At 42.5% G+C, this 12391-nt stretch overlaps 2 protein-coding genes across 3 annotated transcripts in view; one reads left to right on the forward strand and one right to left on the reverse strand.

Annotated features, from left to right (window-relative positions):
* Nucleotides 1-7465, forward strand: part of LOC111954958 (protein S100-A13) — a 31649-nt gene extending 24184 nt beyond the window's left edge. The window contains exons 1-3 of one of the 2 annotated variants that reach the window (XM_023974933.2): nucleotides 921-1194; nucleotides 3300-3431; nucleotides 6629-7465. In XM_023974933.2, the coding sequence (XP_023830701.1) occupies nucleotides 1183-1194; nucleotides 3300-3431; nucleotides 6629-6799 (315 nt within the window). In that variant the 5' untranslated portion in view covers nucleotides 921-1182 and the 3' untranslated portion in view covers nucleotides 6800-7465. Of the gene's footprint in view, nucleotides 1-920; nucleotides 1195-3299; nucleotides 3432-6628 lie in introns of those variants that run through there. The other variant, XM_070436201.1, reaches the window with a different exon arrangement.
* LOC111954903 (uncharacterized) lies at nucleotides 6809-12236 on the reverse strand. Its single transcript, XM_023974820.2, has 3 exons — nucleotides 11959-12236; nucleotides 11240-11291; nucleotides 6809-10960 (listed from the first exon to the last, which is right to left on the reverse strand). Exons 1-3 carry the CDS (start codon nucleotides 12026-12028, stop codon nucleotides 8914-8916), a joined length of 2169 nt encoding a protein of 722 aa, XP_023830588.1. The 5' UTR covers nucleotides 12029-12236; the 3' UTR covers nucleotides 6809-8913.
* Nucleotides 12237-12391: the final 155 nt, after the last annotated feature.

Genomic DNA, 12391 nt, shown 5'->3' on the forward strand with positions numbered 1-12391 from the left:
GTTGTGAGGCTGGTTGGAAGTACTGCCAAATTCTCTAAAATGACGTTGGAAGTGGCTTATGGTAGAAAAATTAACATTAAATTATCTGGCAATAGCTCTGGTGGACATTCCTGCAGTCAGCATGCCAATAGCACACTCCCTCAAAACTTGAGACATCTGTGGCATTGTGCTGTGTACCAAAACTGCACATTTTAGGGTGGCCTTGTATTGTCCCAGCACAAAGTGCACCTGTGTAATAATCATGCTTCTTGATATGCCACACCTGTCAGGTGGATGGATTAACTTGGCAAAGGAGAAATGCTCAATTAAAGGGATGTATCATTTCAACAATGGCCTAAAAACAAAGGCAATGGACAGATCCAGTTGTATCAAGTCCCATGTCTGCCCACCCCTCTGTCTCTATAGTCATGAAACCGGCTTTCAAGAATGTGGTCGCGCCTGTTCATTGTGAGCGCATCGCTTTTTCCAGCATTTCCTTCTCAACCTCTAATGACCTATCAAAGTGAATGTAGGGCTAATGGAAATTGGAACGGACAGTGACAAACTACTTTTATTATAAACGACCTCGGGAAAAAAATGCCAATGGGGACTGTCCATGCATGGTTCATAAAGGTTTCTTACAATATTGAGAAATGCATTATTTTGGTGGATATTCAAAGCTTTACAGAAACGGCATAAAATAGGTAGGCTTATATGAGGGGTTAAAATTTGCAACAATAAAGAAAAACTCCAGCCTAAGCTTGCAGACTGTTTCAACTTTTGCTAAATGTTTCCAGATGTTGAGTGACGCACTCGCAGGCTCTATTCTCGAATAGCCTACATTTTAAATGCACAAATCTGTAGGCTACTCTCTGCAAAACGTGGAATACTTCGAAACAAAAGAGAACTTCACAATAATAGTTAAAAGAAGGGTCGTAGGCCTATATGACTGCATGTAGACGTTTTGCCTCGTGAAGTTTACAGTCCCAATGCATCGAGTTACACTGAGCGCACTATAATTTTCCCCATATCTTTCTCGACTGACACGGAAGGTGGAATCGAGTTGCAGTTGTATTTTTTGGGGGGGGGAGTGGGAGGATTTAGGAAGCAATGGAACACTGAGCGAGAAAAGTAACAATTAGCATACCGAACGTCGCAGAGAGAAAACTTTACTTTGAAAAAGGACAGCACACAACGATCCAAATGGCTGAACAGGTAGGCCTACTATACAATTTTAAAATCAGCACTTGTCAAAACGTTGCAGTTGAAGAGATAATGGCTTATCTCGTCCTAGAAGCAAGGAATGGAGTTGTTGCATTATTTTGGTGATAACTTCCCCCAACTTCTACGCATCGTTCTGATTACCGTTGGAAGTGGCACAGATGTAGTTTAACCAAAATTCCATTGACATATTATGCTATCCAATTTATATCATGACACAGTCCATGAGATCGTATTATTTTTATAGGCGCGTTTGCATATAGCCTACTTTATATGCACTTTTAACGCGAGTTTACAAGTTATTCAATGCACTGATCAGTGTGCATGCTAGAACAGCACCAAAGAATATGGCCAATAACAAATTAATCTAGGCCATATGTTGACGAGGGAGCAATGTCTCTATAGACAGAGACCGTGTATGGAAATGTAAAGCACGGGGAGTCAATCAGTCCATTCAGATTCTGTCCCCGTGGCCTAGGACACAGCAACGTTCTTTGAATATAGGCTAGTGTGTGGAGGATGACAGCTAGACGAACAGAAATATAGACATTCATACAATGAGATACTTACTGTCGGTTAGCAAGCGCCGTACCATGGTTACGTACTGTATCAATGTTATGCCTTTTGTTGGCTGCGTTGAGCTATCTGTGGAAACGTTATAAAATGAACCCTGTAGTAGGATTAGGCCTACCACGAGATTTTTATGGTGGCCTAGTGAGTCAGGCTTTTTATTCTACATTATTTCCTACCCTGACAACTGAAACAACAACTTTGTTTTCGGATGTGTCAACGAATTTGGTTTAGTGTTTAGGAGAATACAGTTTGAAGTCACCACTGATTCCTCACCCTGTTGCCTAAGCCTCTCATGCACGAATCGGTTACGGACCATAAATCGGCCCTGGCATTTCTAAACACTGGCCAAGTTTTTCCTCGAGGCCCCCACATTGGCTCATTTCCCCCGTTAGCCCCCATTATAGCCAGTTCATTTTGCGTGAAAAATCTAAATTAGACAGGCCCAATGGGCTACAAATTGAACAGCAATTGAACGGCCACTCCACCCCTGGCACACCCTGAAAATAAACAGTGAGGGGTTGAGCTGTCATACTGTAGCTACCCAACATTGCAGGTATTTCAAGTACCTTCTACATGTAGACAAGTTGTCTGAATTTGCCTTCCAATAGTCTCTCGTTACTTAAGCTTACTCCTTCCGCCCCACCCACAGATGCTCACATTTCAATAGCATATTCAAATATCTATTTGAATAAGGGTGAGTGACATAGCAAAGTTCCTTAACAGGTATTTAATGTTAGTGATTTAGGATAGAAATAAAAGGTAGTATGAACAAAAACCCAACAGTTACAATAGATTGGGTGTTTGGTTCTTGGTTTAAAGAGAGTATGGAATGATGCCCTTCACAATGACCAACATAACGAGTCTGTGTGACACAGTTTCATGTGCCACCGCAAAACATAAGGTCTACTTTTCAAACAGGTGATTTGTAACCTGGAAGTATAACTAACTGTATAACTGTGGAGCAGTGCCTGATATGTGCGGAGAAGAATGCTGCAGTGTTGTTCGATGTTGTTGAGATGAAGTAATTCAAGGACAGGGTTAAACATCAAGAGTGGTATCTTTGCGTGGGGTTCAAACACGTGGAGGCATGCAAGATATGCACTTGAGGACGGATGTGAGTGTCTGACATTTTTGGGGTATTTGGGACTGAAGCGAGTGGAGGTCGGTACACTTTGGCACCAAAGGAGGTTGGTGGCACCTTAATTGGGGAGGACGGGTTCATGGAAACCATGTGTTTGAGTAGAATCTGAGGAAAAGTATCAAACACATGATTTCCATGTGTTTGATGCCATTCCATTCGCTCCGTTCCAGTCATTGTCATGAGCCGTCCTCCCCTCAGCAGCCTCCACTGTTTGACACACACCTCGGGAGTCTGTCTCGAGAATATGTTAACTTTCTTTCTTTCTTTTTTAATGATCTATTATAATAATAAACGTCACATAATAAACTTCAAAGGACGCTTTTCTTATTGTTATATTATTTGATCCCCCCACCCTAACACGTTTATTTCTCCTCCTCTGGCACAGCACTCCGACCTGGAAAAGGCCATCAACACTTTGGTCACAAAGTTCCATGCCGCTGCGGCAAATAACGGTCCCACGCTCCAAACCAAAGAGTTCAAAYACCTCCTCGCCTCCCAGCTGCCCAACTTAGTCAAGGTACATAAGCTGCAATGGTCGGCTACATTGCCCTCGCCCTCCCCGGCCACACCTGCCATTGATTCTACCAGTAGGGCGTGGCTCTGACTCTTACTAACCCCCCCCCCACTCAACCACACACATACAGTACACACCACATCCTATGACTCCCAAACAAACACTCAGGAACGGCCTGTAGGCGTCAGTTGCCAGGTTCAATACAAAGCCAAGATTTCTGTGATCTACTGTGCTTCAGTCACCAATTTAGTTTTAAACATGCTTTATTTCAATCACTGAAAAGGCCAATGTATCTTGCCATGTATTCATGTTGGAACTGGCTGCTTAGTTGTCTCAGGCCCAAGGCGGTTTTCCAGGATGAGTCTGAATCTACCAGAGGGTGACAAAGATAGCTATGCTTTTGAAAAACAGGAAATGGCCGGTTCAAATACATGATGAGCGAGTGAGGAAGGCTCAAGGTTGATCTTTCATCTAGAGGGGGTGAAACAAACTGACAGATAAATAAATAACTGTTTTCCTAATGAACAGAGCAGAATCTTTTAAAATTGTAATATGACTCCTTGCACCAAGTCGACTTCATCCACCATAAACGAGACAGCCAAGTAGAGTATTTCTGCTGCACAATAGTTAGCCACAACAGCTAGGACATATTTGTTGTGAAAGGCAATTGAGGTCAAGGGGAGGGGGCAGTATACACAACTGTTGAAGTGAATATTATGTTTAATTACCAAGTCCATATGTTTTTCATTATGCCCAGTCTTAGACTTATCCAAAACCAGAGTCTATTTCAAAGGAAAAGTAATGATCACATCATTTAAATGGGATTCCTGGAAACAGCTCTTTATATTGTCTCAGCTGTGGTGCAGCGTTCAGGACAGGAAATATTTTCCCAAATCAATTTCCTATTGTTTCCAGCAGACAGAAATATCCACTGTGTTTGCATGTGCCTGGCTGGCAGCTTTATCACATTTCAGAATTAAAATCTATTCCACATTTTGTTGTGTTACAGCCTGAATTCAAAATGGATTAATTTGTTTTTGATTCTTGATCATTGCTAGACAACAATTTTCAGGTCTTTTCAAGCCGATTTAAGTCAAAACTTTAACTAGGCCACTCAAGAACATTCAATGTCATATTTTGTAGTATTACTTAAGTGCCTTGTTGCAAACAGAATGCATATTCTGTACAGGCATCCTTCTTTTCAATCTGTAATTTAGGTTAGTATTGTGGAGTAACTACAATGGTTTTTCTTTATTTTTACTATTTTCTACTTTGTTGAATAATAGTGAAGACATCAAAACTATGAAATAACACATATGGAATCATGTAGTAACCAGAAAAGTGTTAAACAAATCAAAATATATTTTATATTTGAGTTTCTTCAAAGTAGTCACCCTTTGTCTTGATGACAGCTTTGCACACTCTTGGCATTCTCTCAACCAGCTTCATGAGGTAGTCAGTTGGAATGCTTTCCATCATTACTTTAAGACTTCTAAACTCAGCAAAAAAAGAAACGTCCTCTCACTGTCAACTGCGTTTATTTTCAGCAAACTTAACATGTGTAAATATTTGTATGAACATAATAAGATTCAACAACTGAAACATAAACTGAACAAGTTCCAGAGACATGTGACTAACAGAAATTGAATAATGTGTCCCTGAACAAAGGGGGGGGTCAAAATCAAAAGTAACAGTCAGTATCTGGTGTTGCCACCAGCTGCATTAAGTACTGCAGTGCATCTCCTCCTCATGGACTGCACCAGATTTGCCAGTTCTTGCTGTGAGATGTTACCCCACTCTTCCACCAAGGCACCTGGACATTTCTGGAGGAATGGCCCTAACCCTCACCCTCCGATCCAACAGGTCCCAGACGTGCTCAATGGGTTTGAGATCTGGGTTCTTCGCTGGCCATGTCAGAACACTGACATTCCTGTCTTGCAGGAAATCACGCACAGAACGAGCAGTATAGCTGGTGGCATTGTCATGCTGGAGGGTCATGTCAGAATGAGCCTGCAGGAAGGGTACCACATGAGGGAGGAGGATGTCTTCCCTGTAACGCACAGCTTTGAGATTGCCTGCAATGACAAGAAGCTCAGTCCGATGATGCTGTGACACACCGCCCCAGACCATGACGGACCCTCCAAATCGATCCCGTTCCAGAGTACAGGCCTCCGTGTAACGCTCATTCCTTCGACGATAAACGCGAATCCGACCATCACCCCTGGTGAGACAAAACCGCGACTCGTCAGTGAAGAGCACTTTTTGCCAGTCCTGTCTGGTCCTGCGACGGGGGGTCTGTGCCCATAGGCGACGTTGTTGCCGGTGATGTCTGGTGAGGACCTGCCTTACAACAGGCCTACAAGCCCTCAGTCCAGGTGTTGTTACACGTGGTCTGCCACTGCGAGGACGATCAGCTGTCCATCCTGTCTCCCTGTAGCGCTGTCTTAGAGGTCTCACAGTACGGACATTGCAATTTGTTGCCCTGGCCACATCTGCAGTCCTCATGCCTCCTTGCAGCATGCCTAAGGCACGTTCACGCAGATGAGCAGGGACCCTGGGCATCTTTCTTTTGGTGTTTTTCAGAATCAGTAGAAAGGCCTCTTTAGTGTCCTATGTTTTCATAACTGGGACCTTAATTGCCTACTGTCTGTAAGCTGTTAGTGTCTTAACGACCGTTCCACAGGTGCATGTTCATTAATTGTTTATGGTTCATTGAACAAGCATGGGAAACAGTGTTTAAACCTTTTACAATGAAGATCTGTGAAGTTATTTGGATTTTTACGAATTATCTTTGAAAGACAGGGTCCTGAAAAAGGGATGTTTCTTTTTTTGCTGAGTTTATAACCACTAGAGGGTAACAATGCCTGAAACGTGACACAGTTAGTTGACAAAGTACTCACATGCTGTATTTATAGAGCTGCATACAGTTGAAGAGATGCTAATAGTAGATTATGAAGTCAAACATGTTGACAGTAGTTATTCAGTCTAATTATTGATACAATAATTACTGCTGGGAATAGCAGTACTGTTATGAATGTAGCCTACTGAGTAACATAGGCAACAATGTTATACGCTCAAAAGTGCAATAGACTAATTGCTAACTTGCTTCTAATACATGTCTATGCATGATTACTTTATTTCTTATTACCTGTCAATAAGTAAAATACTTGAGTTGTTTTTGTGCTCCCTCCCTCCCCCAGACTGGAGGCTCAGAGCAGGGCATGGGTGAGGTGATGAGACAGATGGGTGTGTCGGACGGCGAGGGAATCACCTTCAAACACTTCTGGGGCTTGATCCAGTCACTGGCCACCACGCAGCATGGTCTTCTCAGCAGCGAGAAGGTGTCCAAGTGCAGCTGTGTGCTCCTGTAAGGTCCATGCCTTCTGACGGTGGTGTGAGCCAGGGGGAACCAGACAGCCTCATAGTATCCCACCCAGTGTCAGTACCCCTTCTCACCGCACTGCACCCATCCAGACCTGGACACTCACATAGTACTCACCCCCTCCACTACAGGCCTTTTTATGTACATCTCCCATGCTTGGTAGTGCTAGCAGTGCTCATCTCTTAGCTCTATACCACTTGGTTTACAGGATTTTTGTTGGACTCCCTGAGTGTTATAAGTGTTGTTCTTTCCATCCAAATATCCCTTCTATTCAAATATCCCCATTCTCAAACCCTGGATGGCTTTCCTATAGGCCTACTACCAGTGTAACCACTACAAAGAATCCTTAGATGACATATGACCCAAAGTGAAATCAGAAAACCATGAGCCAGCTTTAGGTGCTTTGCAAGAAATAAATATTAATTTCCATATGCCAGTACACATTAGTGGAAAGCACCTTTGAGCCACCAGTAGTCTCATACATACAGTACTGGTGATGCAGTGTCCCCATAGCATGTTTCCTTAAACAATGTTTTCCCCACTGTGCTATTGCAGTTTTGTATTTATACTTTGTAATTCTCTTTATTCTGGCCATTGTAATAACATCTTAAAACGTGACCATAAATGTTCTCATAAAATATTGCAACAATGGTGACCTCCATTATTCTGATTTATTTTGGTTGAATTAGCATTTTAATCATTAAATCGACATATTACCCACTGGCAGATAAGCATTTCACAAAACACATTTTGTGATCAAACAAAAACAAATCATCATATACATATTTCAGTGTATGAACTAGAAGGTGTATGGTTGTCACAACTATACAGCACATATCACATTCAGTGTGGAATTGTTACACTCTTACTACAGTATTATAATTTAGGCAAAATAAGTCTATTGGGCAAATGGCATTTATTACACATTTTCATACAACCTCTGAACATCACATTGTCTAATTCATCAGCTCATTTTGAATTGTTCAGTGGGAATGTCTTATCTAAACGTTCACAGTTTGTAGATTTGCATTCATCCATGACAGCTACTAGAAGCATTATTTTTGCATGAGTGCTACCAGGTCCAGTGAATCCCTGTATGGAGAATGCCATTCTGAACTACAATCCCCAATGCTAAAAGCAACGGTATCTTCCTAAGTCAGCAGTACAGTTTTTTAAAGTCACATTATGCTTCGCAATTATTCAAATAACCGAGCCAACCCAGCAACTTACTTACTTAATTAGGCCTTTGTATTCCTTACGGAACCTAGCCAACACACCAACCCAGAACTGTACTCAAAGGATAAATCCCCGGATGGATGAATATTTAATAGATAGTACAGGAATTACCCTCAGAAATGATTATACATTTTTGTGTCAATTAGCTTGTACCAATACTAGCTAGAACCATATTCTGATGTATATAGTTTTGTGCTGAATAAAAGCAATTGGTGCTAAATCTAACAACATTCCTTACAGGTTTGAAAACTTGATGGCCTAAACGTTAATGAATGTTTCATTATTTGGATAATTGCCCATAACTGATAACCACACACCACACCAATCACAACTAGGCCTACTTCGTGAAATAAGTGGAGATGGATTTAAATGCCACACACAAATCTTTCTTGAAACAGCATTTTGCCAATAGAGATTAACATAGACATGAGACATTCATTATAAACCAGGTAGTTTGGGTCCTGGATGATGATTGGCTGAAACAGCATTTTAGCTGTGTGTGTGTGTATATCAGGCAATATACCACGGCTATGATGCAAAAATACTTGTTTACTATTCTATTTATGTTGGTAACCAGTTTATAAGAGCAATAAGGCACCTCCGGGGTTTGTGTTATATGGCCAATATACTGTACCACGGCCAAGAGCTGTATCCAGGCACTCCTCTTCGCGTCGTGCTTAAGAACAGCCCTTAGTCGTGAAATATTGGTCAATATACCACACCCCCTTCACCCATATTGCTTAATTAGACATTAATTAAACTATAATTTTGCCTCCCATATTTAACGGATATTAGCCAGTAACAATGATTACAATTTTGCAATCTCGTTGAATAGGGTTTAGGTCACCTAGCAGCCATGTACTATCCTCATGCTCTGCATCCTCTTGCCAGCTTCTTCCCCTCTGGCGTTCCTCGAAAGAATTCAAGGTAAGATGAAAACACGTATTTATTCATGACCTTGACCCTCCCGAAGATATCGAGCTCTGTCTCCTGGTCGTGGTCGACGCCACTCATCATCTGCTTGGACTTGGAAAAGAGGGCGTTCTCCTTGGAAACAACCTGATCCAGCCAGTCGAGTGTGTCTCGTTTGGTCATCATCTCCTCAGCTTTGCCCACTGTGCAGCCATAAAACCCGCGTCTACTGCGTTCAAGCCAAGGGTCGTCCCCTACCATAGGGTGGTCATCCCCAACAAAGGCTGTGCAGAGCGAGCTGTCAGAGCCTTGGGATCGGCCCACCTCGCAAGCGATAACACTCATAAGGAAGAGTGAGAATGTGCGGAAGTTTCGGACAGATGCAGAGAACACAGCAGCCATGAAGTAGTGGCCCCAGCGTTCACAGTCCTGGACACATCGTTGCAGCTGGAACGTCTGGCGGCAGAAGTTGTTGAATTCGGACGCCTTGAGGCCCTGTCTAAGCTCTTGGAGGGAGTAATCCTCCTTCTGGTGCCGGAAAGCATCAGTGAATTTCTCAATTTCTTCCAGATGGTTAGAATGAATGTACTTCCCCACCAGGGAGGCGTAGAAGGTTCTCCTCTGCACCTTAAAGATGCAGTCGTTCAGAACGTAATACAAGTCAAAGTCGGCGTCTTCCCTGGCGTTGTACCTGATCTCCACCAGCAGATCGAGAATGGTGGTGAGGTGCTTGATGGGAATGTCTTCCATGGGTTTGTGGTCAGCCAGCCACACGGACGTGAGGTTCCCCTGGTCGTGCACTGGGATGTAATCTGAAGCGCGCCTTCTTTCATTTTCCTCAAAAAACAGGCTCCATGTAAGCCCCTCTAAACAGTCAATCGAGGTGTACTTCTTACGCAAGTTTGCTGAGACAAACATTTGAGGGTGGGTCGGCCATTCTAAAGTCTGTATGTATAGGGCGTGCCCCTGGTAGTTGGGAATGACCTGTCCTCTGTCGTCCCCCTCCACTCTGGTCAGCAGGTTACCGTTCTGGTCCAGCTGGGCGATGACTTTCTTACTGCCGTCTTTGTGCCTCCAGACCCCCTCCTCTCTGGTCACCTTCTCTCCGTTGGGCCTGACGGATAGTGCTGAGCTCCTCAGGTGCAGTTTGGTCTCCACGTTGAGAGAGATGAGCACTCGTAGCAGCCGCTCTGCAAACTGGAGGTCCTTTCCTAGTGCACAGCCCACCAGGCTGAGAGTGTGCAGATGCCCATCTTCTATCTTCATGGCCACCACGACTTTGGCAAGCTCCTCTGGCCCATAACCTCCTAGTCTGGCCACACCATCACTGCCCTTGCTGCCATGACCCACCAGTACGACACGACTGTCTCTGGTCAAAATGGTCTGAGAGCCTCTGAGGACTTTCAGCGCCCCCTTGTGGTACCTCAGTAGAGTCGACACAGAGGGGCGCTTCTCAAAGAGGAAGGAGGCTGACTCCATCACTACAGGGTCATCCTCCAGGATCACTATATTCTGGTGGTCAGAATAAATCAAAATGTCCCTCACATTTACATTATGACGATAGGACACATTTCCCTCAGATACAGTATCGTGTTGATCAATTCTATCAGAGTCAATCTGGATTAATGATTTTGGTGTAACTGTCTTAAAAAGACTAGAGAACACGTGTAAAGACATTGTGACAACCTCTAATAAACCTGTTATTACTTTCACCACCAAACGACTAGCTTCTGATTGAACGAGGGACCAAATCATTTTCAAACCCCTTTCACAGTACCTTCTTAATATAATATGGCTAACACTGACATTTCCAAACAGCCTACAATGTGACTCAGATGTGATAAGGGCTTTCACGGGCCACAACTTGGCACTATTGGGCACTGCACAGGCTTTCTGTGGCTTGGCATGCTCATGTAAATCAGCACTGGATAATGCAGTATCTGAGTATGTTAGTGAGGAGACAAGGTCCTGGGGAGTCTTTTCAGTTGGTGGCAGTATGTACCTGACAAAACCAGAACTTGGTTAGAAAAAAAGAACAATATCTTCATAGTTCCTCATTTTCAACAAGGTGATTTAGGCATGTTATTTGGATTATGCTACAAAGGTCCTAAAAGGTCATAGGTTTTGCACCCTATGATGCTTATCAAACCTGGATCATTGAAATACTACATTGAAAAAAAATCTATAATGCACGTTACACAATTCAAATAACTGCAGTCAAAACACATTTGGAAATAAATGCTGGTGAACAGAAGTTTTGAAAATGTTGTTGATACCTTACCTATCAGTTGTATTGGACTCAAATGCCACATTCTGAGTTTCCCAGTCCACTCCTTTGCAAACAGACATTACAAGCATTTTAAACCAAAAACTCACATGATACCTCTTGTTGTGAGTATAAGGCATGTAGGCTCTGTCTAGTGTGCTGTCGCTTTGCTGGAGCTAGGTCAGACATAAAGAACCCTGGTACTGTATACTTTTATTTGGTCAAAGTCCCATTAGCAGCTGCAAATTAATGCAATGAACTTCAGGTCAAATTTACTTTAGCTGAATGAAATTTAGCGAGCCATATCCCATTGACATAATAGCATATAATATGATCCCATTGTAATTTCCTTTTTTAAAATTTTTATCACGGCTTTAAGCCTATGCAATATAACTTTATATATTTTCAGGTAAAGCAAGGCTGTCAGCAATACCCTCACCCTTTTTGATGCTTGTGTTTTGCTCAGTGTGTACTGTTACAGTATATCTGACTCTCTGACGCAGAATATACTGAAATATGTCTCTTCAACCAACCACTGCCTAATATTTCGGGGATGGTACTATTGGGACTATATACAACTGACATGGTCAGGTCATTTCTATTGTAAAAATAAATAAATATACATTTCTGAACAAAAAGTATAATTCTAGACTAGATCAAAACGACATACACACCCAATGAATATCCCAAACAAATAAATGCATGTTGTCGAAGAGGAAATGTATTTATCTCACCTGCAACATAAGGCTTTGGGGTCAAAGACGACTGAAGGATGAAGGTAAGGTAAAAGCTTAGGGTCCTCATTGTAACGCTCGAAGGGTTTTAGAGACTTTCTGCTGCATTCATCATCGCCAACAAATAGGCAAATAGGGTTCCTGGGGTGTGGTTGCTATATACAAAGACGGTTAAGTTTGGCTCTTGGACACACGTGACTGTTTGACTCTGATAACTCTAGGCAAATTTAACCAGATAAGGAAGAAGGTAAAGCTAACCATGACATAGTATAGCAGAGAACGTGGGGATTGCACTACAAGAATATACTTAACCTTAATAAAGACAACAAAGAATATTTGGTACTCTAGGGAGTGTGTCTAGGAATTTATAAGAAATTGAATTCATGAGTTAAATGGGCATCAATGGTTAACGTTCTGGAAAAGTGGGGTAGTA

Source organism: Salvelinus sp. IW2-2015, linkage group LG30 (genome assembly GCF_002910315.2).
Source record: "Salvelinus sp. IW2-2015 linkage group LG30, ASM291031v2, whole genome shotgun sequence".
Classification (NCBI taxonomy): domain Eukaryota; kingdom Metazoa; phylum Chordata; class Actinopteri; order Salmoniformes; family Salmonidae; genus Salvelinus; species Salvelinus sp. IW2-2015.